This window comes from Podarcis muralis, chromosome 3, assembly GCF_964188315.1.
Source record: "Podarcis muralis chromosome 3, rPodMur119.hap1.1, whole genome shotgun sequence".
In the NCBI taxonomy this organism is placed as follows: Eukaryota; Metazoa; Chordata; class Lepidosauria; order Squamata; family Lacertidae; genus Podarcis; species Podarcis muralis.
Window position 1 is genome coordinate 1,115,316 of NC_135657.1, and position 27,545 is coordinate 1,142,860.

Consider the following 27,545-nt stretch of genomic DNA (forward strand, 5'->3'; position numbering starts at 1 on the left):
CGCAGGGGGCTGAGCTAGATGGCCCTCGGGGGTCCCACCGAACTCCACAATTCTACGGCTCCATGCCCTTTGCAACACACTAACAGGAAAGGCGCTGGCTGCCCCCTTAGAGGTGGGGCGCAGGCAGAGAATAATAATAATAATAATAATAATAATAATAATAATTTTTATTTATACCCCGCCCTCCCCAGCCAGAGCCGTAAATCCCAGTAAAAACACAATAGGGGGGAAAGAGAAGGGGGGGGGAAGCCCCAATTTAAAATACAGGTTAAAATGCAATTTAAAATGCAGCCTCATTTTAAAAGTAGTCAATGGATCAAAACCATAAGGGGAGGGAAAACATAAGGGTTCGACTGAGTCCAAACCAAAGGCCAGGCGGAACAGCTCTGTCTTGCAGGCCCTGCGGAAAGATGTCAAGTCCCGCAGTGGCCTGGTCTCTTGGGACAGAGTGTTCCACCAAGTCGGGGCCAGTACAGAAAAGGCCCTGGCCCTAGTTGAAACCAATCTAACCTCCTTGAGGCTTGGGACCTCCAAAGTCCTTAAGGTCCTCCATGGGACATACCAGGAGAGGCGGTCCCGTAGGTACGAGGGTCCTAGGCCATATAGGGCTTTAAAGGTCAAAACCAGCACCTTAAACCTGACCCTGGACTCCACCGGGAGCCAGTGCAGTTGGTAAAGCACTGGATGAATGTGATCCCGCGACGGGGTGAGCTCCCGTTGCTCAGTCCCAGCTCCTGCCAACCTAGCAGTTCGAAAGCACGTCAAAGTGCAAGAAGATAAATAGGTACCACTCCGGCGGAAAGGTAAACGGCGTTTCTGTGCGCTGCTCTGGTTCGCCACAAGCGGCTTAGTCCTTCTGGCCACATGAGCCGGAAGCTGTACGCCGGCTCCCTCGGCCAGTAAAGCGAGATAAGCGCCCCAACCCCAGAGTCGGCCACGACTGGACCTAATGGTCAGGGGTCCCTTTACCTTTACCTATTTGCATTCTGGCACCTGGACGCCTACCTTGCAGTTTTGGCACATGCCTCCGTTGAAGAGAGGGTGCTCCAGGGTGACATTGAGGCTCCCACAGGAGATGCAGATATCTGGGGGGGGGGGGGACAATGAGAAGGGTTAGGGGGGGCGAGGGGAGGGAGATGGGAGCTGCCCCTGGTCTCCCCCCACCTTGCTAGTCCTACCGCCCTCCTCCCTTTGTACCTATCTGCATTGCTCCCCCTCTTCCAAAGGCAGAGCCAGCAATCTCTGGACTGGACCCGGAACATTACGGCCCCTCCTGCTGGACCGGACGGAGCTGGCAGCTGCAAGGGGGGGGCACAAAAGGCCCTCCGCACTGAGTGACTGCCACTTATTAGGCAGGGGGAGGACGGACTCTCCTCGCCCCCCCCCCCAGGACCCTACGGCTTCCGGGGCCAGCATCTCTTGAAGGAAAGCGCTGAAAGTGGATATGGAAAAGCGACCCCCCAAAAAATGCATGCACCCCCCCCGCGCTTCTGTGCAGCCGAGGCAACAAGGGCTCAGGCTCACCTTCAATGTTCCTGCACTTCTGCCGGACGTCGTAAACAAGACGCTCTGCGGAGTGAAAAGGGGGGGCGGTTTGGTGAGCGGAGGGCAGAGAATAAGGTTGGGCTCTGTTCTGCTATTTATAAAAATACTTATATACCACTGCTTCCCGGAAATATATCACAGCGGTTTGCAACAACAGGAAAGCGCCAAACTACGCATTAAAAAGTTATATTTATCTTGCTTTTCAAAAGATTTATTACACCACTGTATCGTAGAAATATATCACGGCGGTTTACATCAATATCAAACCAAAAATAAATACAGGAAAAGAATTAAAAATTTAAAAGTTTTTAGGAAGATGGGATATTGAGAGGCTGGAAGGTGTGCAGAGGAGGGTGACTAAAATGATCAAGGGTCTAGAAGCCAAGCCTGAGGAGGAACGGTTGAAGGAGCTGGGTCTGTTTGGCCTGGAAAAGAGGAGACTGAGAGGAGACAGGAGAGCCATCTTCAAATGTCTCAAATGGGAGAGGGAGAAAGCTTGTTTTCTCCTGCTCTGGAGGGAGGACTCGAACCCATGGCTTCAAGTGACAAGGAAATTCCAACTAAACATACAAAAAAACTTTCTGATAGTCAGAGCTGCTTGACAGGGAACGGTCTCCCTTGGGAGGTGATGGACTCTCCTTGGAGGTTTTAAAGCAGAGGTTGAATGGTTGTCTGTCCTGGGTGCTTCAGCTGAGATTCCTGCTTTGCAGGGGGTTGGGCTGGATGACCCCCAGGGGTACCTTCCAACTCTCCAATTTTTTTATTCTCTGGAGGTGCTGCCAGCTTGGCAAAGGCTGCATGATGGGATGCCAAGGGGTGACCTCAGCTGCTCATCAGCACATCTGATGGTCATTATCTATGCTGATTTTGCCACTTTCCCCATGATAAAAACAGAGAGGTGGTCTTGACGAAATCTGCCCAGATTACGTAGGGCTTGACTGAAACTATTTACCCGCTTTTCCTGTTTTGCTTTGTGGACGTCCGCCTGCTCTGAGCTCTGGGCAAAGGCTTTGCCCCTTTCCTGCGGAGTCCTCCATGACCCCCGGGGGGGGCACAGCCTCCTTGCCCCCTAACAGCCTCCTTCAGGGTCCCGGGCTGCCCAAAGGAACAGCCGGAAGGGTCTCTAACCCAGCCCCCCAAGCACAACACTGGCCTCTTTGGGACAAGGACTCTGTGCCAGCGATGCCAGGAGGGGCGGAAGAGGAGGCTAAGGGGCAGGGTGGGGCAGGAAGGTTGCCCAGGGGCTGTGCCAGGGTGCAGGTGACAAAGCACAGAGGCAAGAAGGCCCCCCCACGCCCTGCATCCCAGAAGGGGGGAGACAGGGAAAGAGGACACACTTATGGGGAAAGCTCTGCTCTGACCACTGCTCCACGCAGCCTCTTAGAATACCTGAACCTGTCCAGATCTTTCTCTGCACAGGAGGAAACTGGGGGCAGCTACTCCAGCAAGCAGAGGAGGAGGGGGCACCCCCAGATGGAGTGGGTTACAGAGGACCAGGAACACACGTCGGGGGGTTTGCACAGCAGGCCAGCTGCTGTCCTATAGCGCCTCCCCCCTGCCCCTGCCCCCAGAAGCAGCTGGGCCAGAAAAGTCCTTCATGCGGCACAGAGTTCAACTTTGGAACTCCCTGCCACAGGAGGGAGCCAAGCAAGGCGGCTTTGAAAGGCAAATTAATGGAGGAGGAGAGTGCCGCTCTTGTGTTCGGATTCTGCTTGCACTGCACTGGCGAGTCCACGGTTGCAGGTTCAATCCTGAGAGGGGGGAGAGGACCAGGTGATCCCCTTGGGCCTAATCCGGCGGATCCTTCTGATGGTCCGACATCAGAGAAAGCGGGGAGCCTCCCAGACAAAGCAGCCCCCCCGGCCCCCGGCTGACCTCTGGTGCGCTCGTCAATGATCTCCTTGACCTTGGGCTTCTCCGCTGTGCTTTTCCTTGGTTTTTTGGCGGGGGGAGGAGGGGCGTAGGCAGCGGTTTCCGGCTCCACCCACATCTCTGTGTAAACTTCTTTGTAGGGGTTGCGCTCCTCTGCAAGGAAAGAACAAGGGGGGTGAGGGGGCAAGCCCCGAGTGCGAATCTAGATCCGCGGTCCCTTAGTGAGGAAACTCCTCTGCTTGGCTCTCACAGGGCTTCAGGGACCCCCCAGGGTCTGCCTGCCCGCCTGCCCTAGAGCCCCCCCCCAGCTCCTGCCCCACTTCCTTACCTTCTGGCGGCTCCAGGCCCTTGGGGCCAGAGGGCTGGAAGCCCCCCACCGCCCACTCAATCATCTGCTTGTTCTGGATCTCCACCACTTTGGAGGTGTCGGTTTCGTCGTTCTCGGGGCAGGAGGGGAAGATCTTGCCTGACCGGCTGCTGGCCACCTGCGGGGGCAGAAGGGTCAGCTCGCTCAGTGGGTAGAGCACCTGCGTGCATGCAGAAGGGACCCCGGTGCAATCCCCGACGGCAGCATCTCCCTGCCTGAAATCCTGGAGAGCGGTCAGCGCAGGCTGCTCCCTATGCTCCTAGGGCAGCTGCTTCAGGGTGGGGGTCTGGCTGGCAAAGATACCCCCGCTGGACCCTCTGTTGCGCCCCCCAAACTCTGCAGGGGAGCCTGGGCTTCTTCCTACCTACTTGTAGGTGCATGTGAATCTGCCCCCCGGCAAGGCTGGCTGTGGACCCTGCTGGGGTGGGGGGCTCCCCACACATTGGTTCAGCCTCTGTTTGGCTTGCCTCAAGGGGGTGGGACTAGGAGACTCCTCCGACCTCAATATGTTGTTTTTCCAAGGAAACCCCTTTTCTTCCTCTGTGCTTCTGGCACAGGTGGATCTGGGGCAGGTGAGGAAGGCTGTGGAGCAGGTGGCCAGGTCCCTTCCCACCCCCTGAGCTGGTCTGTGGGGCAGTGTGAATGGGGGGGGGGGAGTTTCGCTTGTCCTTTTAAAGGCTTCCTTAAAGGTAAAGGTAAAGGACCCCCAACAGTTAAGTCCAATCGCAGACGACTCTGGGGTTGCGGCACTCATCTTGCTTTACTGGCCGAGGGAGCCAACGTTTGTCCGCAGGCAGTTTTTCTGGGTCATGTGGCCAGCAGGACCAAGCTGCTTCTGGCGCAATGGAACACCGAAACCAGAGCAGCGCATGGAAACTTAGGGCCCTCGTATTTACTTAGGGCCCTCCTGGTCTGCCCCACAGAGGACCTTAAGGTCCATGAATAATCGTAGTTTGGAGGTCCCGGGCCCTAAGGAAGCCAGACTATCCTCCGCCAGGACCAGGGCCTTCTCAGTGATGGCTCCCACCTGGTGGAACGCTCTGTCCCACGAGACCAGGGCACTGCAGGATTTAACCTCCTACCGCAGGGCCTGTAAGACAGAGCTATTCCGCCTGGCCTTTAATTTGAATTCAGCCTGATCTTTTATTTCCCTTCCCTTCCCTCACCCGCTCTGGGATCCCACAGCTATTTCTCCCCTGGTCTCCTCGCTGGCCCAAATAGGACTAATTTAGCCAGCTAGCCCTGGTGATCATCTAATGTTTATTGGATGGATTTCCCCCTAAATTGATTTTTGAATTCTGAATTGTTATTCACGTTTTATACTGTATTTTATGCTGTTTTTTGTTGCATCAATTAAGTGTTTTAAATTTGTTGTTAGCCGCCCTGAGCCCGGTTTTCTGAACCGGGAAGGGCGGGGTATAAATAAAAATTTATTATTACCTTCCCGCCAGAGCGGTACCTATTGATCTACTTGCACTTGCTTTCGAACTGCTAGGTTGGCAGGAACAGGGACCGAGCAACGGGCGCTCACCCCGTCGCGGGGATTCGAACCGCCAACCTTCTGATTGGCAAGCCCAAGAGGCTCAGCGGTTTAGACCACAGCGCCACCTGCATCCCTTAGAGGCTTCCTACCTGCCTGCAAACAGGGACCAGGAACGCTGGCCAGGTGGGAGACGCGAACGGGGGGGGGGGGGCAGAGTCAGGCCTTACCTGCAGCACCTCGTAGATGGCTTTGCGGTACATGGGCTGCTTGCTGTACGTGGCCTGGTGAAAGGCGTTGGAGAAGGAGCTGAGCGGGAGCAGCTTCTCCACGCAGACCTGCCGGAAAGAGAAGACCGGGGGGGGGGGGGGCATGGGTGAAGATACAGAACCCTCTCCACAAATCCCAGGGGCGGTCCAGGCAGCTGGGAAGACCGCCTTCGCCCCCTTTGGGAAAATAAATGACAGAACGAGGGCAGGGTGGAGTTTCTTAGGGTTAGAAAGCAAAGTGGAACCGCGGAACTCCCTGCCACAGGAGTGTTGCAGGGATTTACATATAGGTTGAGGGGGTTGCCCCTTCAGCAGATATCATGCACTACCAAAATCAGCACAGTCACTTTTGTGACTTTTGTGATTTGTCCCCACAAAACACCCCATCACAGTTTCTTCCTATCTATTCAAAGGGCCTTGCTGCACAATACCAAATGTAAGAATCCACTGATAAATTTATCTAGAAATTCATCTAGACCTGTGAGGTCAGCTACTCAGCAGCCCCTCTGCCTGAGTGATAATCCCTGGCCTCCTGATACCTGAGTGCCAGACAGGTAGCCATTCCAGAAAGAACAAACCCAGATGAAGACAAAAGGGTGTGATGAACTTGGCTGGGAAACAGGGAAATGTAAATATCTCTTTTGTTACACTTGATGGGTGTTTGGTGGAGGGCAAGGGGAACCATGGGGCAGGGTCCAGGGTGCTCAGATTCCTGCCACCAGACCTCCCCTTTCATGATGTAACCATGATGTAGTTTTGGGGGGGTGTAACACGGGGATTAGCAGCTAATAAAAGTTTGGGTCTTCTTTTGTATGGGGCTTCCATCTTGTTTCACCTGGTGGCAGGTGGGAGTCCTGTCGCGACAGTCTTCAATCAAGACCAAGCCTACTGGCTGCTGTTTTGCTCTGGGATTCCGGGCTGGGGTCCTTGGTTTTTGCCCAAGGGAGCCCTCAGATTTCTCCATTAACAGGGGGCAGAGATGGCCCCCAACTCGGATGGCTTCCAAAGAGGACTGGACCAGTTCATGGAGGAGGAGAGGTCTATCGATGGCCGTTAGGTTGGATGGAGGCAGCCAGGCTTCTGAATTCTAGGCACTGGAAACTGCAGGAGGGGAGACTGGGGCTCTTGGGTTTGGGCCCCTGGCCTGATTCTGCAGCCTCTTCTTTCATGCAGGGGACCCTGCCGGCCTCCCAGGGCTCAGGCCAGAGCAAGCAGCCGCTTCCTCGCCCCTCGGCTGCTTGCTTGGCTCCCCCCCCCCCCGAGCCGGCCTGCACCCCCCTGGGCCACTCACCACAGAGAACTTCCCGTCGCCAAACCACATCACCCAGCGCGTTCCCTCGGCGGCTCGGCTCCTGCCCGTCATCCACCAGGAGACGATGCGTCCCGGCCACCAGGAGAAGCCCCGCAGCTTCCCCCACACCAGCTCCCCGATCCCAAAGCCCCGGCCGTCCTGCCGTGGGGAGGAGAAAGAAGAGAGGAAGAGGCCATCAGGCTAAGGACATCCAGCTCTGTTGCAGAGGTGTGTATTTAATGGACGGAAGAAAGCAAAGATTGACAGCTGCCTGCCCAGAGTTGGAGAGACGAGAGTTTCCCGCCGACCAGAGCGGAATGGCAGGCCAAGTTGCTGGGCTATGCAGAGATGGCAAAAATGACCGTGAAAATCAGAAACCAGGAGGATCAAAACTTCAACAAAGAATGGGTGGGGGGGATTTAGACTATACTTGAAAGACCACTGTAAACATCTGAACTCTTTAGCAGGTCTTAAATAACTCTTGTAACGTCACACAGGCTTTGGATACAATGGAGAACCGGAAAATTAAGAGTGACTTATAATATGCAGCTGAAAAGGTTAAGAACCGATGGAGGGGAGTCTAGAGATTCGGGAGAATCTTGTGTAATTTTTACTATTTGTGATTTTGAAGGTCAACAAATCTGTACAATCAAATAAAAACTATATTTAAAAAGAAGCAAAAAAAAAAAAAAGCAAAGATTGTGAGTCATTAGGTGGGGAGGAAGAGTGTGTGTGTGGACTTGTTACATTATTTTATAGGTCCTAAATGCCTCGTTGGTGATTTGTTCATCACCTAACATGACTTGTGCTGAACCTGCCACATTTAGCTTATTTTTCAATCCCGAGCCTACGCTGCTCCCAGGATCTTGGCCTCACTTTCCCTGGGGATTTGAGCCTCCTTCCCCTCCGGCTGAGAGCAAACCCTCTCCTGGGCGCTCCCTCTCTCTCAGCCTGATCGTTCCTCCCTGCCAACTCAGCTACCCAATGCAAGGTGGGGGGGCACCCCATAGGCGCAGTCTTCAGCACACGGCTGCATGGGGGGCAGCAGTGGCGGCCAGCCACACCAGCTTCTCCCCTTGCGGAGGTGCCCTTGCCCGCAGCCTCTGCCCTGCGTGGCTCAAGCCAGCCCTGTCTGGGGGTCAGCATTCAGTGTGGGGAGAGACCCCCCCAGGGGGCCGGGAGCTCGGGGGGTGGGGCTCAGAGAAGGGCAATGCTCACCTCGTATTCCGGCTCGTCGTCGGCCGACTTGGACATGCCTTTGTCCACGGCCTCGGGCCCCACGGGCTCCGGAGTGGTGGCCACGGTGGGCGAGGCGGGGTCGGTGGGCTGCTGCGAGGCCGGGGGGCTGGCCTCCTCCTCCTTCTGGGGCTCGCTGGGGGGCATCTCCTCCACCGCATTCATCCCGGCAATGACCTTGGCCTTCTTCTCAGCCTGCGGGAGACGGCAGACAAGGTTGGGGCGGCAGACGAGGGAAGGGGCTTCTCCCCCCCCCCCTTCTGTGGTGCCCACCCTGGCGCACTCACTGTCGGGCAAAGCCCAGCCAGCTCAGGGGGCGCTCCTTCCGAGGACAGAGAGACATTTCGCCAGGAAGGAAGCTCCGTCGAAAAAAACTGGCAGGCAGCGCATGCCATTTCAGGGGGCAAAACTTAGTTTTTGCACATTTCTCCAGTGAGAAAAATACGTTTTCGGGTGCAATTATTTTTGCAACCGGACCGCATTTAGCTTGGTTAAGTCTACATTTGATGAAGAAGCACATGAACTGCTTTCGGAAAACCAAATCATTTAACTGCAAGCCCTTGGCAATAATTTTTAACAATTTCTAAGCAACTTTATACATATTTTACTTACCAAGCAATGCTAAATTATATTAATTGGACCCAAATATTTCTTGAATTCCCACGCTTCAACTTTTTAGCACCCCTCGTTTTGAGAATTTGAGAGTTGCAAAATTCAGCATGACCTTGTGAGGTGGGGAGGGGTCTTTCAGCTGGGGGGGCTTGCTCCGTAAATGAGGGCCTGGTTGAGACCACCAGAAGCAGCCCCCCCACCCCACGCGCAAGGGGGTCTCCACCTTCCCCACAGGCTCTGCCAGCCACGCTGAGCTCGCCAATTCCAGTCCACAGGCGGCCAGAGAGCTCAGTGCCAAACAGTCTCAGCGTAACGGAAACTGCCAAAAGGTTTTGGTTAGGGCAGGATGGAAATCCGCCCTGGAGGTTTCTGACCTGGGCAGCATTTCTAACCCGCAAAGTCGTTTCTCATCTCTCTCTCCGTTTCCCATCACAACCGCCCTGCAGGGCGGGCCACTCAGGAATCCACTGGACAGGTAAGGCGAAACAAAGAGCTGGCTTGCCCAAGATCCCACAGAGAATCCACTGTGCGGGGGGCAGGATCCAAACCCCTGACTCCCAGGCAGGCGCAAGTATATCCCCACATTCTGGTCTCAAACCACAACTGGGGAAGACCAATTTTAAAGAGCAAAAGGGAGCGTTTGAGTATTTCTGCCAAAATATTTTTAGCAAGCGTCCCCCACATTCAAGGCCTCAAGCAACGGCTCTCTCCAACTACGAAGCAACAGACCAATGGGGGTAAAGGAAGTGGGGGGGGGGGAATCTCTCTTTGCTGCCCCCAGAAGGAAGCACTGCCTCTCTGGAAGGACCGGGGCTCTGGAGGAGCAAAGGGGAGGGCCCTGAGTTTGAGACAGAGGCTGATGATGCGTGTCCAAGATTTGGGGGATCAGATGGCGGCAACTGTGTGTTGGCAGCGGCTGCTAAGCCCCTCAGGGACAGCACACAGCAAGCCCCCCAGGACGCCCCCACCGAAGGCAATGAGAACCGCTCATCCCAGTCCCACCGACCTGCTTCTGACTACAGAATTGGATGGACGTAAGCACAGATTTGGCCTTTTCCCACAAGAGCCCAAAACACTCCAGGAAGGAGACGGAAGATGAAATCGCCAAGGGGGGGTGCGGGGGCTGCTTCTCACACCCTGAAGCCGACTAGCATCGCAGGCCGGCATCTCCGCCAAGTCACCATGAGAGAGGAAAGACCATCCCCAAGTTGGGACAGGTGAGTTGCCCACCTGATTCCACATTCTGCCTTCCTCCCCCCAAGCAGCTGTCCTGCCTCTCCCTGGGAAGACTGAAGAGAAGAGAGTCTCGGGGGGGGGGGGACCTCCGTTGGCCCCAAGGATTTGGCGCAGGAGAACCTGTTTAGGCAGCCCTCTTTAGGGAAGCTTTTAATGTTTAACAGACCACTGTATTTTAATACTTTGTTGGAAGCCGCCCAGAGTGGCTGGGGAAACCCAGCCAGATGGGCGGGGTATTATTATTAATAATAATAATAATAATAATAATAATAATAATAACAACAACAACTATTATTATTAACCTGCAGGCGGATCATGGCCCCAGGCAATACGGGCTGATGGGAGCTGTGCTGCTAAATATCTGCAGGGCAGAATTTTGGCCAAGGGAGTCCCCCCCCCAGCACAGGGACTCAACACCACTGGCGTGGCCCCGACTCCCACTTAAGTCTGGATCAAGGTGCCCAGAAGTGGAACCACAGGTCGTCCCCCCCCCCAGGTCCTCCCATCGTTTACTTCTTTCTGTTTATAACTTATTTATTGCTTGGCATTATACTGCTGGAAACCACTGGGATAGGTTTTTATGATGCTGTGGTATTTATACACAAGTTATAAATAAACATATTTCCCCACGAGGTCTTTGCCGCCACCCACCCTCCTTCCACGTGGGATCTTTCCCCGACCTCCTTGTCTGGATCTCGCTTTGCACAAATCCACCTGGAAACTAAAGGCACTTTTTGGATGGGGGGGGGACTCAGGCTCACTCCCCCCCCTGCCCACCCCAGACAACTGGCCAACACCCAAGGCTCTCCCTCTCTTGAAGAACACTTCTCCATCCCTTTCCAACAGATTGCGGGCATTATCGACACAGTTCCGTTTCTGCACATGCTAAAAGCAACTGGACCGAAGGAGCCCACCCCAAATCTGTAGTTCCCAGAGCCATGCCAAGAAAAGGGCAGCGAGGAAGGTGCAGGAATCTGGAGAGCAGCACCCAAGCGAGATTTGCCCGGGTTCTGGCAGAGATGCAAGCGCCCACCATGCCCAGGGCTTGGGTGAGAGTCTGCGTCCAGTCGCCAACACAGCCCCCCTCTTTGCATGTCCCCAAAGGCAGGGGCAAGGAGGGGGCTGCCCCAGATTCCTCAGGCCCCCACCTCCTGGAAAAGCTCCCCAGCAAGGACTGTGGCAGCCCCCCAAGGAGGCTCCAGGACAGACCCCGGCAGCCTCTTCCGCTGCCCCTCCAAGCCTCCTGTTGCTGCCCAGAGGGCGGCCAGATCCGCTCACTTGCGCCAGCAGCAGGAAGCCTCGCGAGGAGGACAGAGGGTGGAGGAGCGCCTGCAGTCGAAGGATGGAAGGCTCCATGGAAGAGGCCCCCCAGGGTGTGGGATGTAACATAAGCAGTCAAATACAACATTTCCTGTTTGTCTAGAGTGAACAGACAGGGGGGTGTTGGTCCAGCCAGTTGAACCACCTGGTCTGGAGCATCCTTCCTTTGTAGGTGACCAGGTAGGTGGGCATGACCCTTCCAGACCCCATAAAAGGTCCAGTTATGCAGCCACCTTCCTCTCTTTTAACCTTGAAAGCCCTAAACGGCCTCGGTCCTGTATACCTGAGGGAGCATCTCCACCCCCATCGTTCTGCCCAGACACCGAGGTCCAGTGCTGAGGGCCTTCTGCCGGTTCCCTCATTGCGAGAAGCAAAGCCACAGGGAACCAGGCAGAGGGCCTTCTCGGTGGTGGCACCCTGCCTATGGAATGCCCTCCCATCAGATGTCAAGGAAATAAACAACTATTTGACTTTTAGAAGACACCTGAAGGCAGCCCTGTTCAGGGAAGTTTTTAAAGTGTGACACTTTAATGTATTTTTAATCTTTTTTGGAAGCTGCCCAGAGTGGCTGAGGAAACCCAGCCAGATGGGCAGGGTACAAATAATAACTTTTAATTATTATTATTATTATTATTATTATTATTATTATTATTTTGATGCCTTTTCTTCTCTCAGCCAGCAGCATGTGAGATGAACTCAAACCCTCTTCTGTAACTCTAAGCTAAAGCCTCTTTGCCTTCAGGGATCCAGCTGTGAACTGAATGTGAGTAAACTTCTTATTATTTTAAAAGAAGGCTGCTGTGTCTTTATTCTTTTAGGAGGGAATCAAAGGGGTCTTACCAGGAATAACAGAACTTGAGAGATTCTAAGGAATCTGCAACTAGCTTCCTGCTATGTAAAGAGGAGAATGTACTCTGCCAGGGGTAGGCAACCTAAGACCCGGGGGCTGGATCCGGCCCAATTGCCTTCTTAATCTGGCCTGCGGACGGTCCAGGAATCAGTGTGTTTTTACATAAGTAGAATGTGCCCTTTTATTTAAAATGCATCTCAGGGTTATTTGTGGGGGATAGGAATCCATTCATCCCCCCCCCCATATAGTCCGGCGCCCCACAAGGTCTGGGGGACAGTGGACCGGCCCCCTGCTGAAAAAGTTTGCTTACCCCTGTACTCTGCTGTATGAATAACCCCACTAGCGTGAGTTAGGAGGGATAATATTTAACCAGTATATCCTCTCCTGCTGCCACCACATTCCCCCAGAGGGCTCCAGGGAAGGAGAGAATAGGAGTGGGTGGGGAGAGGCATTGTTCCCAGGGAATTACGGAATGGTAGGGTTGGGGGGCACCCTGGGGTCATCCAGCCCAACCCCCTGCAATGCAGGAGAAGTGACCAGGGAGATCCGCCGGGTGCCCACTCGATCCCAGGCCCTTCCCTGGGCGTCTTTCCCCGGTGGCTCCATCCCCTGGTCTTTGTTTTCAGACTCTGCCAGCCAAACATTTTGATGCCGCTCTGGCCACTGCAGCCGGTCTGACCCTCCTCCTCCTCCTCCTGCCGCTGACGTTGCAGTTTTCTACTTGCATCGATTGACGGCTGACCTATTGCATTTTAATATGTTGCTCTTCACTCTGGGGGGCTCACAAAACTTAATAAAGCCTCGTAGAATTAATTGTCGTTGTTGCTGTCTGTCAAGCAGCCTTGAGAGCTATCGGCATAATGGAAGTGTGAATCCCCTCCTGGGTTTTTTTGCTTGGGGGGGGGGGCTGGATTATTGGGATGTTTTTGTTTTTATTATGTCTCTTGCGCTTTTATATTGTAAACCACCCTAAGATCTGTGGGTATAGGGCACTATACAAATTACTATTATTATTATTAATTATTATTATTATTATTATTTGCTGCTCCCACCCCAACCTTCCTCTTGCCCCTGCCTCCAAACTAAACAATGCCCCCCCACTGGCAGCCCACAAACTTCCCCAACTAAACTCTTTTTTAAAATAGTATTTTTTAAATTAGATTTTCAAATTTTACAAATTCATTTTTAAATACAGCAAGAACCAATCTCTCCTGTCCGCAAACTTCCCACCCACCCTTCTACTACGGTGCTCTTTTATTCCCTTATAACGCTGCTACGTTGATTACATTTTACCCATTAAACACACCGATTCTAAATGGCTAAGCTACAAATTCTCCTCTGCTGTTCTACTACATCAAACCTGACAACCATTTTTTATATCACCGTGACATTTCCCCCCCAAATATTCCACAAAATTCCAAGAATTCCGTCCCCCCCCCCACTTTATTCTCTAATTCTCAGAGTCTTGCACCCACTGAACTCTCTCTTGACAGCACAGGAGCAGCACCCTGAACAGCATGTGGCAACCTGGGGAGGGGGCTTGGTCCTGTGGCCCAAAAGCTTTCATTTCCTCTTCCTGCCCCCTTGCAGGTTGTGGGTTTGTGAGATGGCAAGACTGCGGGAAGCGGCTGTCTTCATCTGACTGCATGTCAGGCACTCAGAGAGCCTTTCGGGCTGAAAATTGGGGCGGAAAGCCACCAAAGAAATACCGTATTTTTTGCTCTATAAGACTCACTTTTTCCCTCCTAAAAAGTAAGGGGAAATGTGTGTGCGTCTTATGGAGCGAATGCAGGCTGCGCAGCTATCCCAGAAGCCAGAACAGCAAGAGCGATCCCTCTTGCTGTTCTGGCTTCTGGGATTCAGAACATTTTTTTTCTTGTTTTCCTCCTCCAAAAACTAGGTGCGTCTTGTGGTCTGGTGCGTCTTATAGAGCGAAAAATACGGTAAATATATGGCCAGGGACGGGGAGGAGAGAGATGCTCAAGGGGAGAGCAGGCTTCTAGAAGTGTTCCCATGAGAAACCAGGATCCCAAATCATAGGGGAAGGGATTCTTGACTGCCCCACATCTCCAGATCAAGATGGGGACACTCCGTGACCAAACGCAATTCAGTAGACAGGGGAGGGTTACTGGGAGAGGGCACTCACATATTTCCCCTCCTAGTCAAATGGGGTAATCCAACCCATTGCGGAATTCTGAAGTTCCTTTGCTGGCTTCCCTATCCAAGAATCAGAGAGCTTCAGTGTTGGACGGGACCCCCCGGGGGGGGTCATCTAATCTGGCCCCCTGCAATGCCAGAATACAAGCTAGAGAACTCGCCCCACAGCTCCTTTCCGTGGATATGCTCCTTAACATGTGCTGGCATCCGTGTGTCTCAGGGGTGCCCGTGGGAGTCCAGAGACGGTTGCAGCACCCGCAAAGCATCGTCACGGCAGATGATGGCCAGTCATGGTGGCCTGCCAGGCCTTGTGGCAGTGGCTAAAGCGGCAACCGCCTGCAAGGCCTTGTCATGGCGCTGGCAGCGGCCTGAGGCTTCGCGGTGGCGCAGGAGACGCTGGCAGAAGCAGATCTGGCCACCACGACTGCTGCCACCTTCCATCACCGCCACGAAGCCTTGCTAGGTGCCACTACTGCCGCCACTGTCTGTCACCGCCATGAGGCCTCGCAAGTCGCCACTGCTTGTTCCGCCAGCGCCAGGCCTTGCAGGTTGCTGCCGCTGCTGCCAACACGTATCGCGGTCATGGCAAGCGGTTTCTGCCACTGCTGCTTCTGCAGCCTGGCAGTCCCAGATTGTTTGTACAGTGGATGCTCGGGTTGCGAACGTGATCCGTGTGGGATACACATTTGCAACCCGCAGCGGCACCTCTGCGCATGCGCAGGTTGCAATTCAACGCCTGTTCCGGTACTTCCAGGTTTCGGCAGTCCGTAACCCCAAAAAAATGCAACCTGAAGCGTCTGTAACCCGAGGTATGGCTGTATTCCCTACGACTCATCTCCATACTTTGGATTGTCCTGAATCCCACCATTGGGTAGCCAAGCCCCAAACCTAAAGTCCTGCTGGGATGAATTTTGGCTTGCCTGCTGGCGAAACAGACTTGTGTGGGGATTGATAACATTGTCATTTCTCCGTTTCAGACCCTTAAGTAGTAGCAGTTGCCAGGACATTGTCCTTCTCGCCTCTGGGTGGTTCCTTATTTCAGACATTGTGGCAGATTGCAAGATTTAGCTGCTGATAACATTGCAATGCTTAGCTGGTGATATATTGCAATATTGAAAAGCAGTTATCGCCCAGCCCTTATACACACTGTGATTAGCGATAGACTGCCAGCTCAAATATTACAAAACAATTATCACGATGTGAACTTCAAAGCAGTTTGGGATGATATATCCATATATCTGCTGGAGGAGACTCTGGAGAGTCCCATGGACTGCAAGAAGATCCAACCTCTCCATTCTGAAGGAAATCAGCCCTGAGGGCTCACTGGAAGGACAGATCCTGAAGCTGAGGCTCCAATACTTTGGCCACTTCATGAGAAGAGAAGACTCCCTGGAAAAGACCCTGATGTTGGGAAAGATGGAGGGCACAAGGAGAAGGGGATGACAGAGGACAAGATGGTGGGACAGTGTTCTCGAAGCTACCAGCATGAGTTGGACCAAACTGCGGGAGGCAGTGGAAGACAGGAGGGCCTGGCGTGCTCTGGTCCAGGGGGCCACGAAGAGGCGGACACCACTAAACAACAACAACATCCATATATCGCCCAGCCCTGGTCTGTGGGTAGTGCCAAAGCAAAAGTCGTGTCTTTTGCTACTGCTCTGTCCCGCCAAACAGCTGATTCAACCGGTAGCGCAGTAGCAAAAGATGCGCATGAATCACCTCCAGGCCCCCTGAATCGCCAGGCTGGGTGAAGGTGAATCAGGTGTTTGGCAGGACAGAGTGGTAGCAAAAGACGTGTCTCCCGCTGCCAAGCTACCCCGCAGGACCCCCCCCCCCCCCGATTAACTGGGCAGCAATTTTTATTTTTTGTTGCCCGGTCTGCCTAGACGTTTTGTTTTGGCGCCCACAACCAAGGTCCCAGGAGCCACATGGCTCCTAGCATTCCTACCCCAGTTTCTAACACTGAGCAGACCCCCCCCCAAAAAAAAGCAAGAGGGGTGAAAATACACGCTTCCAGTAGCACCCCATAAAACCAACCGTCCCCTGACTTAAAGAGGAAGACTTGGCGCACATGGGTAGCCCATAAAGGGGGGCAGGAGTTGCATGCTCCCCCCCCCCCGCAATTCTCCTATCTGCTGGCCATTTGCACAAGGGAAAGCAATTGCCGGGGGGGGGGGGGTGAGAGCTCCTGTCCTCATCCCAGAAATGGTCTCTGTATACCAAGGACCCAGAACACTCTTGGCCAGGAGGACTCAACGGGGGTGGGTGGGGGGGTGAGATGCTCAGAGCACAGCCAATGGTCTTTCTGGGCGTCAGGAAGGAGCCCTGTCCCCCCCAGATGGGGCTGGGGGCCGTGAGGATTTGCCCGTGGGTAGCCCCCCCATGTCAGCGGCCCCTCGGATGTTTTAAGCCAGGCCACCGACTCACGGCGTCTTCCTAGCTCTTGCTCACGAGGCCCCTCGCACACCTTGCCCTGGCTAACCCACAGGAAGGCGACATGGGCTCTGTGTGGCATTGGGGGGCGCACTCAGAATCTGGGGGGTGGGCTTTGAGTTCCGGGATTCGCCTGCCCCTCTACCCTGCAAGCAAACAGACTTGCAGGCTGAACTTACTGCTTCCTTCCAAAGCACAGAGACCAAACTAAGACCCAGAGTCCCACCCAACTAGCGAGGGGTCCGGGATGGGGGGGGAAGGGGGGGGGACACACACAGCTCTGCTTTCCAGGGAAACTGCTCAGAGAGTGAAGCTCTCCTGAAAAGATCTCTGCAGGATCAGGCCAGCGGCCCATGCGATCAGCATCTTGCTCAAATAGTACTGCCCAATAAGTGTTTAACGGTTGTTGCATTCGTTTAAAAGCCAATAAAAATGGTTTCTTTTATAGGAAAGATATCCCAATATAAAAACTGGCAAATTCCCACCCAGAGCCCTCTCCTCCTCCTGAATTTCTCCAATCTTCTTTCGAAGTCACCCAAGTCGGGGGCCGCAATTCCGGGGAAGAAACAGAAGTGATGGTGAACTCACTACGATCACAAGCGTTGCAAGCAAAAGGGTGCCGTTTATTCACTGCAATGTGGAATTTATCCTGCATCTCCATCTTTATCTTGTCTGGATTTATTTACACGTTTAACAACAAAACGTCCCGTTTAGCAAACGTCCGTCTCTCTCTCTCTGCCGGCTGCTTTGGGCTCTGAGGAAAAGTGGCACTGGGTAAACTAAACTTTAAAAAGTGTCCGGGAACCTCTGGGGGGCCGGAGTTGCAGCACAGATTGGTGGGCAAGGAAAGGGGGCTTCAGGGGGGAGAAGAGGAAGCCCCCCAGCCAGACGGACGGAGCAGGAAGAAGGCCGAGCCGTGATGTTTGAGCAAAACCCAGCCGGGGGGAGGAACAAAATGGCTTTCTCAGTTGAACAGAATCGGAGTCTGAACCAGGAGGAGGAGGAGGAAGGGGCGACCTTCCTGGACAAATTCCTCCTAGAGATTTAAAGGGACCGAATGGGGAAAGCCAGCTCTGGATTCGAATTCTGATCCAGACTTGGCCAAGTTCTGCTCACTTTTCTCTCCTGGGCACCAGCTGCGCAGAGTCCTGCTTCTGCCCCCCCCCCAAAAAAAGGGGCCGATCTCTGAGCCAACTGCATGCTGCCCCCAGCCCCTTCTTCCTTTGGGGGGGCTGTTGAGAAAGGGGTGCTTTGTTCTCCCCCCCCCTGCAATCTTCGAGGTCCGTTCAGGCCTACTCAACCCGCCCGCCTGCGCCTTCCGCCTGCAGCCCCCCCCCAGCTTCCTTCCTCTTCTACCCCCCCCCAAAAAACTTCTGCTTTGGGACAAACATCTCGGAGGCAGGAGGATGCTCAGAGGTTGCTTGCCTGGGAAACGGGGTGGGGGGTCCGCTTGCTCTCTCCGCCCCCCCAGGCAGGGACCAGGCCATGCACGGGGTTTTTTTTGGGGGGGGATGCACCGTCTGGAGAAGTGCGGGGCGGACAGGGGCAAAAGGGAGGGCTGACAGCTGCAGCGGGGAAGGGCCCATCCTGCGCCCCCCACCCTGAATGGGGACCCCGAGGGAGCTTGGGGGCAGCCCCCTCCCCAAAACTTCTACTGAGAGCGCAGCAAACGGGAGGGGGCGAGAGAGAATCCCCCCCTCGCCCCCAAACAAGAGCAAAACTTTTCAGGCGGGAGCCTCGCCCCCCCCAACCCCGCTGTCCCGCCTCTGGCGAATTGGGGAGGGGGGGTCCACCTTTGCAAAAGGACAAGTTACTCTTCTCCCTTTTCCCTTACTCTCCCCCCGCCCCGTCCCTTCTCTTTGCAAATCGATCCCTGGAGGGGGGGGCTCCCTCGCCGCCGCCGCCTTCTGCACGCACAGACGCCCCCGCACGTAGTGGAGGGGGAAAAACAGCAACCCCCCCCCCCGATCGCGCGCGTGCACTCCGTGCAAATTTGCTCGGGGGGATCTGGGGGGTGCAAAGCGGCCGCCCCCGCCCCCCCCCGCGGCCGCCCCGCCGCCCCTCCGTACCTGCCCGCATGTCCCGCCGCTGCAGCAGCATCCGCGGAGCCGCCGAGGGGGCGGGGGCGGGAGGAGGGAGGGAGGGAGGGAGGAGGGCTTTGGGGGCGGGGAGGGGGCGCGGGGGGGGGAGGGGGCCGCGCCGCCAATGTTCTTTGTCTGGGAAACTCCGGGACACGTGACGCGGGGCGCCGCTCCTGGTTGGCCGCGAGCGATGGAAACGGGGGGGGGGGGAGAAAGCGAGAGAGAGAGAGAAAGGTGCGGGGGGGGGGCTTGTCGGGTTTGCAAGGCTGGTCTGGCGGGGGGGGCGCCTCTGCAATTGCACGACTGCAGAGAACAGATGGGGGGGGGTCCCCAAAGTTGCAAAGGGACCTCCGAGGTTGCTGTTTTTTTGCTGGGGGGGGGGGGAGAGGTCGAGCACCGCTTTCCCGCTTCCCGATCCGGATTCCGGCCCGGGCACGTTCACACGCCCCACTCCGGATCGCGCGGGTCTTCCTAAAATCTCAGGGGGGGGGTCGTCTGCTCCGACTGAAAATGCAACGAGGCGCTATTCCCCCCCCCCCCGCCAAAGAAAAAGCGCGCACGTAGAGGAGCAACGCGGTGTCTCCAATGTCAGCCGGAGACTATTGGCGCGCAGGGGCAGCGATCCTGGCTCCTTGCGCGCCTCCAGAAGACAGGAAGGGGGCGCGCACCATTTGCGCGGGGTTTCAATGAGAGATAAATGGGGGTGTCTCTTTTTTTTTTTTTGCAGCCGGGGCACTAGAACCCCCCAGCCCCCCCGGAAAGGGGTCACGAAACCCCGTCGGTGCTGCTTGGCCAAATCAGGATCCGACCCTCCCGGGGACTTTGGGGAAACCACAAACCTTAACTTTCTTCCTCGGAAGCTGCCCTGGAACACGTGTCGGGACAGACGCTCTCCAGGAGATGCCCCCCACTATCAAAGATGCCGCTCGGAACACGTGTCAGCTCGCGGGCGGGACCCCCAGCCCACCCCCTGCCCTGCAAGCGAAGTCCGTGCCTGGGAGGGGCGCAGCGCAGTTTTCAGGGGAGTTGCTCCGAGGGGGCCATTTGCCCGACCCAGAAGCAGCAGAGGGAGGGGGGGCTCCCACGACTGGGAAGGATGTGTCCCGAACCGACACGACGACGACGGAGCCACAACTCTGCAACCATCATTCACACGCACAGAGGCCTCTCTTCCCTCGCACTCAATGGCACTCGAAATCAGACCCGGTTGATTTCACCGACCAAGTGCCCGGGGTTGGACTAGATGACCCTTGGAACCCCTGCCAAGCCTACCATTCTGCCATCGTCAGGCCCATGGAATGGGAAGGCCCTGTACTTTTCCTCCCTTGCAGCCTTAAAGCTCCCCATCCAAAAAAGTCAACATGCTGTTCTCTGGACCCCCACCTGCGTGTATAGCGCCCCCCCTCTGTACCCCCACTGCAACAAGAGGGGAGCTCACACGGCAGCATTTAACAGAGGGAGCAACAGGAGATGGGTACATCTGCTGTTGTTCTATTTCAATTATTTTAAAGTGTCTCAAAAAAACTCTGAAGTGGCATACAGCCAAATATAGACTCTAATTATTATTATTATTATTATTAACAACAACATATACAAAGGATGCAATCGAAAACAGAACTGGCAGCTACAGGATACATTAATTAAAAACAACCCAAGGTTAAAAGTGTGGGGCTATCGGCAAAACTGACAAATTGAATCCCACTCGGCAGACCCACCGGAATTCAGTTTGCCAGGCCCATTGAATTCAGTGGGTCGACTGAGCAGGACAGAGCTGGACTCACTCCAGGAGTATCAAGGAAAGGCATAAGAAATTGGGAGCGTCCCTATAACCCAGAGCAGAGAGGCTTGCCCACCAGACCCTAAAATGCAACTGGCACACTCACAGCACAACCAAACACCAGGCCAACAAGAAGGAAAGTGAATCTGGGGGCCAGTTTACAAAGCCTCCCCCCCAAAAAACACAGACACATTCTAGGCAAATCCAGCAGCTCTGTTGGCTATGAGACGCCACCCTGGCCTTAGTCCAGGATACGGCTCCTGACCATCACCATATCTTAGCCTGAGATTGCCTTGGCAACCCAACCTGGTGCCCCCCGCCAGATGTTTCGGACCACAACACAGCTGTGGTGTCTTAAGTTGTTGCAGAATCTGGAGGGCATCCGGTATGTGGAGGCGCTGCTGGGTGGCAGGACCCCAAGAGGGAGACAGGGTTTGGCCACGGAAGTCACCCCACTGAAACAGAAACAGAGGGGGGCAGCCAGTGGCCAAGGCTGGCAAAAGGTCAAAAGGAGCAGGGAGGCAGCACAGGGCCCCTTGGCCCCAGAGTCCGGAGGTCCCCCTGGCGGGCACACTCTGCACATTGATTCCCAATGCAGCTGACTAGGAACATAAGAGACGGCTGGATCAGGCACAAAGGAGCCTGTCTGGTCCAGTGCCCGGTCCCCGCAGTGGCCAGACAGTGGGAAACTGAACCCCAAATCCTTCTCCCCCCTCCTGCCGTTTCCAGGCCCTGTAACCCAAAGTCTGGCAGGGGGTTGGATTGGATGACCCTCCCCACTTACAATTCCGTAGCCCCCTCCTGCAGGAATCTGTTCCCTTGCACCCAAGGCCGTCGCCTTTGCCTCTGGAAAACCCCTGTTACCTGGTGGCTGCGCAGAGAGCCAGCTCCTGTCTGAAGGCGGCAAGTGGCGGCAAGAGAGGCAGCCCCAGAACCGCCCCCCCCTCACCATGCGTCTCTGTCCCCAGGGTGCTCCCCCCCCCCCGCAAAACACCCCACAAAGGGAGTCTGCAAAGCGCTCTCTCTTTTTGCTTCTCCCTTCAGGGCAGATTCTGTTGCAGCTTGCCCACCTCATTCCATGGGGGGGGGGAGCCCCATTCCCGGGGGGGGGTGGGGGGGCGGGAGCAGGGACAGTGCGCTGGGGAGGGGCTAGACACTTGCTTGGCATGCAGAACGACCCAGGTCCTGTCCCCAAGGGCTTCTCCAGGTAAGACTGGGGCTGCCCCCTTCCCAAAATCCTGAACAGCCACTGCTGCCTCTACAGAGGCCTCCCGTCCACCTGAGAAACATTGCAACAAGTCCTGTCCCCCCCCCTAAAAAAAAAAGAACTGTGATTTTAAAATGCATCTGCCTCCCTCAGCCCTTTGAATAGTGGGTGGTTTTAGCACACTCAGGAATGCAAAGTTTTGTGTCCCTTTTGAAGGGAGGGAAGCTTCTGCCTGTCCCATTCCAGCGCATTCTGTGCCCCCCGCCCCCAAATATCATGTGGCAGGAGACATGCTGCAGGGCAAGACCCCCAAATCCCCAGACCCTCCAGAGACGCCTCTGGCCGTCCCTCAAGCCCAGAGAGACCAGCCCAGAATGCTGACCGGCCTCCCACTTCCGACCTGCAAGGAATTCCTGCGCCATCCGTGCCCTCGGTCATTTTACCAACATCCAGCAACAGAAACAGCACATGCCGTGACTTCTCCTGTCCTCTGCTGCTTCAGAAGGAGCTGCCCTGGGTTCAAATGCTCCTCCATCTCATATCTCCCTGCACACTGAAATCTAGCAAGTCAGGGGAAGGCCGCTTTAGCCACAGATGCCAGCTCTCTACATGCCAGGAAGTTTCGCGTGGGGAAGCACCTATGGCCTGCAGACCAAAGCAGAGTGGACCCCCCCCCCCCAGTCTCCAATACAGACCTCCCTGACCTCTGTACATTAATTCCTTGCTGTCCCTGCCGCTGTCCAATCTGTGCTGCTCACAGTTGACCAGAGCCTCCTTTGAATGCCGGGGGCACAAACTGGGCAGCCTTTTCCATGTGTGCCCTCCCAAGCCCCCTGAAGGAAAGCCCACACACAATGGTGGGGGAGATCAGAAGGGCCATGCGCCCCAGTGGTTAGAGCACCTGCAGGCCCCAGAAGACTCTAAAGGGATGGGGAAAGGGACCGCCTGCCGGACAGGAGAGAGACCTGGGCAAGGTGGATGAAGAACCAGGCCTGGCCAAGGCGCAAACCCTCTTCGGCTGCAATTCCTGCGTGGCAGAGGGTCAGACTAGATGACTCTGGGTGTCCCTCCCAACTCTGCCATTCTGTGATTCTCCTGGCTTTTTCACCAGCAGAGGAGCAACCGTGCAGGGGAGTGCCCGTCGCCCCCCTGCATGCTCCTCCTTTCTGCCCCCGCTGGCTGCTCCCTGCCCTCCCTCACCCCATAAGCCCTGCCTCTGGTGCTGGGCGGGACTAAGGAAGCCCTGGGACCCTTCCCCAACTGCGGGGTCCCCTGCTCCGCCCCTTGGGCACCGCTGCCTCGTGAGAGGATGCGCCTGAGCCACGCAGGCCCCGTGTTATCTGGATGCGGAGGTGCCTGCCACCGCTCTGGCTCCTTCCTCCTGCCGCCATGCCAGCAGCCAGGGCTGCCAGGCTATAAATAGACCAGGGCCGAGCAGGAGGGGACCTGTTGCTAGGGAGACCCAGCGGTGAGGCAGCGCGAAGAGCAGGGACACGGAGGAGATTCGGGGAGGAGGGAGGAGGAGGGCAGGGCGGCTGCTGTGTGCGAGTGCATGCCCGGGGGGGCGCGGGGGGGGGGCAGCGGGGGCACCATGGGTGCTCTGCGGCAGGTCTGCCATGGGGAGGGGGTCTCCACTTCCGCCATTTTGCTGCAGTGTGCAGGCGCAAGCTGACCCTTCGGATCCTTTGCAGAGGTGGCGAAAGAAGAACAGAGGAGGGGGGGTGCTTGCAGCTGAGGCTCCCCCCCCCATTTTGCACAGCACTTCAGGAAGGGGGGGCAGGAAGGGCCGCAGAGCAGGGGCTTGCATGCAGAGGGTCGCAGGTGCAGAGCGCAGGCAGGGCTGCGAGGGACACGGCCTGATTTTCCTGGAGAGCGGCTGCCGGCCAGTGCTGGCAAGGCTGAGCTCAGGCTTGGAGGTGCCGCCTGAACTCCCAGGAGCCCCCATGGCCAATGCTCAAAGGCACCCCCTGTTCCCAACAGCTGCCGCAGCAGACGCCCATCTGGAGCGGGCAGGAGATCTCAGCTTGGCCCACCTGGAAGCCTAGAACTGTAGAGTTGGAAGGGACCCCCCAAGGTCATCCAGCCCAACCCGCTGCCAGCTAAAGAATCCCTGCCAGACAGCCACCCAGTCTTCAGTCAAGGGCCTCCCATGGAGGTAAAACCCCAGGAGAAGCTGGCGGTGATTTTCTGTTGGGGCAGGAGAGCCCCCCCCCCCCCGCGGTGGCACAACCACCCCCAACCTAAGAGATCCTCTCGCAAGCCGGGCCCCTCCCTGATGAAACACCTGGCAGTGCCAGATCACTGCAGGGCACCACCTTCTGCCCCTGCGCTGCAAGAGACCCCTTTTTCTGGGGGGGGGGGGTGTCCATGCCATTGCCCCGTGAGATACCAGCCGCACCAGCCCTTCTTGGCCCCATTTCCACTCCCTCACTCCACTCGGGCCTCCAGAGTCTGTTCTGTTAACAGCAGGGTCCCGGGGGGGGGGCACCATCTCCTGCCTCAAACTCTGCTCTCCCCCCCCCTTTCCCCATCCAAAACTAGGGTTAAGACCAGAGCACTCGGAAGATTTGAGAGCCCCCTGGAAGGAGGATGTGGCCGAGATCCCTGCCTTGTGGGGGCTGGACCAGACTCTGGGGGCTGATTCTATAGATCTAATTCAAAATGTAAACAAGAATAAACCACATCTCCTTAATCTCTATTATTAGAGATTTTGTTATTTTATTATTATTGTATATATATATGTATGAGATTTTCTCCCATTCATTCTAGGAGCCTTTTTTTGCGGAACCTCGGCAAATCTCTGGGGTGCCCCCTTGATCCCCTACGAAGCAAGTGGGTATTTTGCTAGATGTTTCCCCAGCCCTGGCCTGCCCTCAACAGGTGCCCCCCCCCGGACTATCCCAAAGGGCCTCCCCCTGCAGAGCTGCGCAGCACCCTCACCCCCACCCTCCCCACGCCCTGCCCTGCCCTGGCTGACCCCTGGGCCTCCCCCTATCAACAGCCTTGGAGGCACCCCTGGGTGCAAAAAGAGTCCCCTGGGCTCCTCCCAAGGGTGCCCTCCCCCTCTCCCTGCACCCAGCAGCGTCACAGGTAGCTGTGCTTCCTGCCAGCAGGGGGTTGGTCTAGATGACCCTGGGGTGTCCCTTCCAACTCTACTAGGATTCTGTGAGCAGGAGCAAAGGTCCTGGACAGCAGCAGAAGACCTCTTCTGCTTGCACCACCTGCCCCCCCCCTGGGCCAGGCAGGGTGCCAGGTGCGAGTCACCAACCAGCCCAACCTGAAAATCCACGGGATGACAGAAGGGGCAGGAAACACCAGTGTCAAAAATCTTTAAAGTCCCTTTTCTCTCTCGCTTTCAGCTCATCCACCACATATTTGGAAGGGGGAGGAACTCCAGAAAGAAGCCAGGCGGAGGATCGGGCAGGAAGGAAGCCTTGCATTGGAAACAGGGTGGGGAGAGGTCAGCAGCAGGCCTCAGCGCCCTCTCAAGCATCCTGAGCCCCACACAGCCCCACTGATTCCTTGGGGTGGGAAGGGACAAAAGGAGCGGCCGTTGATTCAGCTGATTTGGGCTGCGATTCCCACACTGCAGGAGGTTGGGCTGCGTGGCCTTTGGGTTTCCTTCTGGCTCTGCAGTTCTGTGATCGCCCCAACTCACCTGTTCCAACCTGCCAGCTCTGGCAGGCAGCTAACAGGAGGGAAATAAGGCCGCGTCCAACCCAGGTGGCATCCCTGGAATCGAGTGGGCAGGGCCTGGTAAGATCACGGAACTGTGGATCCAATTGCTGGCTTTCCAGCTACGTGGCAGGCTGCCTTTCGCTTGCAGGACGGGTCCACCGAGTCGAGATTCCCGCGTTACGGGGGGTTGGACTAGATGACCCTTGGGGTCCCACCCAACTCTACAATTCCAGGATTTTAGGATTTGGCACTGTCCCAACTGGGCAGAGGGTTCCAGGCAAGAAAACACTCCACCTGCAGATGCTGCTGCTGGGGACTGAATCTGGGTGCCAGGCGGATGCTCTGCCCACTAGGCCTCAGTGCCCTCTCAGCTCCCGGCTGCAGAAATGAGCCGGGTTATCTTTCCATTCCTTTCAGACCCCCATTTCCTTCTGCCCAGGGCAGGGACGAGTCCCCCCCCCCCCCCCGCAATTTAAAGGCGACCACTGGGTCTTACGCCACCCTGGCTTGCCCTGGGCCCGATAAAGCGACTCACAGATTCAACAAATAATAATAATAATTTTTACGAAGCACCCCAACCCCCAGAGGGTGGCTTGCCTGGCGAGTGGGGTGGGGGCCTAGGTGCCAACTTGGTGCCCACGGGCAATGGTGACATAGCTCTGGGGCAAAAGAGGTTCTGGGCATGCGAGGAGGAGGAGGAGGAGAGAGAGGAGATTGTGGGGGGGGGGTTAGGGGCCAGCAGCAAAAGGGTGCCCCCACCCTTGCCCCCGTCTTTCGAAAACCATGCCCTGGGCACCTGTGCGTGAGGAGGAAGGGGCGCTCCCTGGCAGCGGGCAGACGCAGGGGGAGGGCGTGGGCACACCCACAGCCCCCCTGGCAAACCCACAAGCCCCGGCACGGGGTCCACATGAGACAAGCCGCCCCCCTCCCCGCAAAACCCCAAAGGTGGGCCACGAACCTTGTCGAGCTGAGCTGCCGCTGGGTTATCAGTCTGTGGGAGAAAGGTAAAGGAGAGGAGGGAGTTAGCACACACAGAGCCACAGCAAGAGGACGCGACTGCCGCCTGCCCCACAGGCAGGCACAGGAGGGGGGCACACGGGGGGGGGGGGAGGATGGGGGGCGCAGCTTGGCAGGTGCCAGTTCACCTAAGGCAGGAGCAAAGCCGGAGCGACTGAGGTCCTCGCCCTTTTGCCCCAGGCCAGCCTGAGATCATCTGCAGGAGCACCGTGGGTTGTTCCCTGAGAAGCCAAGCCTTTAGTCCTGTGGAACTCCCTGCCACTGGAGACGCAGCAAGCGCCTTCTGCGCTGGCTTTTTACACACCTACTGGAAACTTTTCGGTTCCCTCTTGACTTACGCAGGGAATTAAGAGCGCCATCCTTGCCCAACGGCTACTTGACGTCTGTTTCTAACTTCTTTCCGTGTCTTTTTATTGGCATGAACCATAATAAATGCAGGGGGGGATTGGTATACAAATATTCAGTATTGGAGCGCCTTCTGCCCCAGTCCCCTCCTTGCTCAGGACGTCCTACGCTGCGCCAGCCTCAAGGATGCCAACCCATAATGCTTTGCAGCCAGACCCGAGTACCAGGGCACAGCAAAGCATGCTGGGAAGGAGGATGCCATTAGGTCACAGAGATGCTGCAAAGACTTAGCGATAAAACCCACCCCTCTAACTCCCTAATTATTATTATTTGAACCAAGAGTTGTGGGTCCTTGCCAGTTCTATGATTCTAGTTACACAAACAGAAGTGGCCACAGTGATCCTAAACGTGGAAGGAAAATAGGGTGTGGGAGTCCCAGTGCAGCCCATCATCGCCTGAACCCTCTGCCCCCCCTGCAAACACCGCCAGGGCCCTTCCTATGTCTTTGCACAGTTCAAAGCATCTGCCCAACATCTGCAGCAATGCATTTTTGCAAGTGCGCAGCCTCACATCTTATGAACTCAATGAGCCCACGATGGACATGCGCCCTTCCTGAACGCCAGACTGTTTGATGGGCGGCATGTGCGCCCAGGAGCTGGCAAAGTCATGGGACGAGGGAAGGAAAACCAGGGGGGCTCTGTTCATGGCAGACCTACAGGGAGCCAGACCCGAACATGTGGAAGGCTGTGAAGAGGCAGAAGATGGGGGGGGGGTA

General features: G+C 56.0%; 1 protein-coding gene across 6 annotated transcripts in view; it reads right to left on the reverse strand.

Annotated features, from left to right (window-relative positions):
- The window catches only part of DNMT3A (DNA methyltransferase 3 alpha), an 84,413-nt gene that overhangs the window by 13,361 nt on the left and 43,507 nt on the right, over positions 1–27,545 (reverse strand). For 4 of the 6 annotated variants that reach the window (XM_077926703.1, XM_077926702.1, XM_028725319.2 and 1 more), the window contains exons 7-14: positions 26,367–26,399; positions 8,043–8,255; positions 6,825–6,983; positions 5,495–5,602; positions 3,746–3,902; positions 3,421–3,570; positions 1,525–1,569; positions 1,006–1,085 (exon numbers count right to left, since the gene is read on the reverse strand). In XM_077926703.1, the coding sequence (XP_077782829.1) occupies positions 1,006–1,085; positions 1,525–1,569; positions 3,421–3,570; positions 3,746–3,902; positions 5,495–5,602; positions 6,825–6,983; positions 8,043–8,255; positions 26,367–26,399 (945 nt within the window). The remainder of the gene's footprint in view (positions 1–1,005; positions 1,086–1,524; positions 1,570–3,420; positions 3,571–3,745; positions 3,903–5,494; positions 5,603–6,824; positions 6,984–8,042; positions 8,256–26,366; positions 26,400–27,545) is intronic. The other 2 variants (XM_077926704.1, XM_077926701.1) reach the window with 1 other exon arrangement.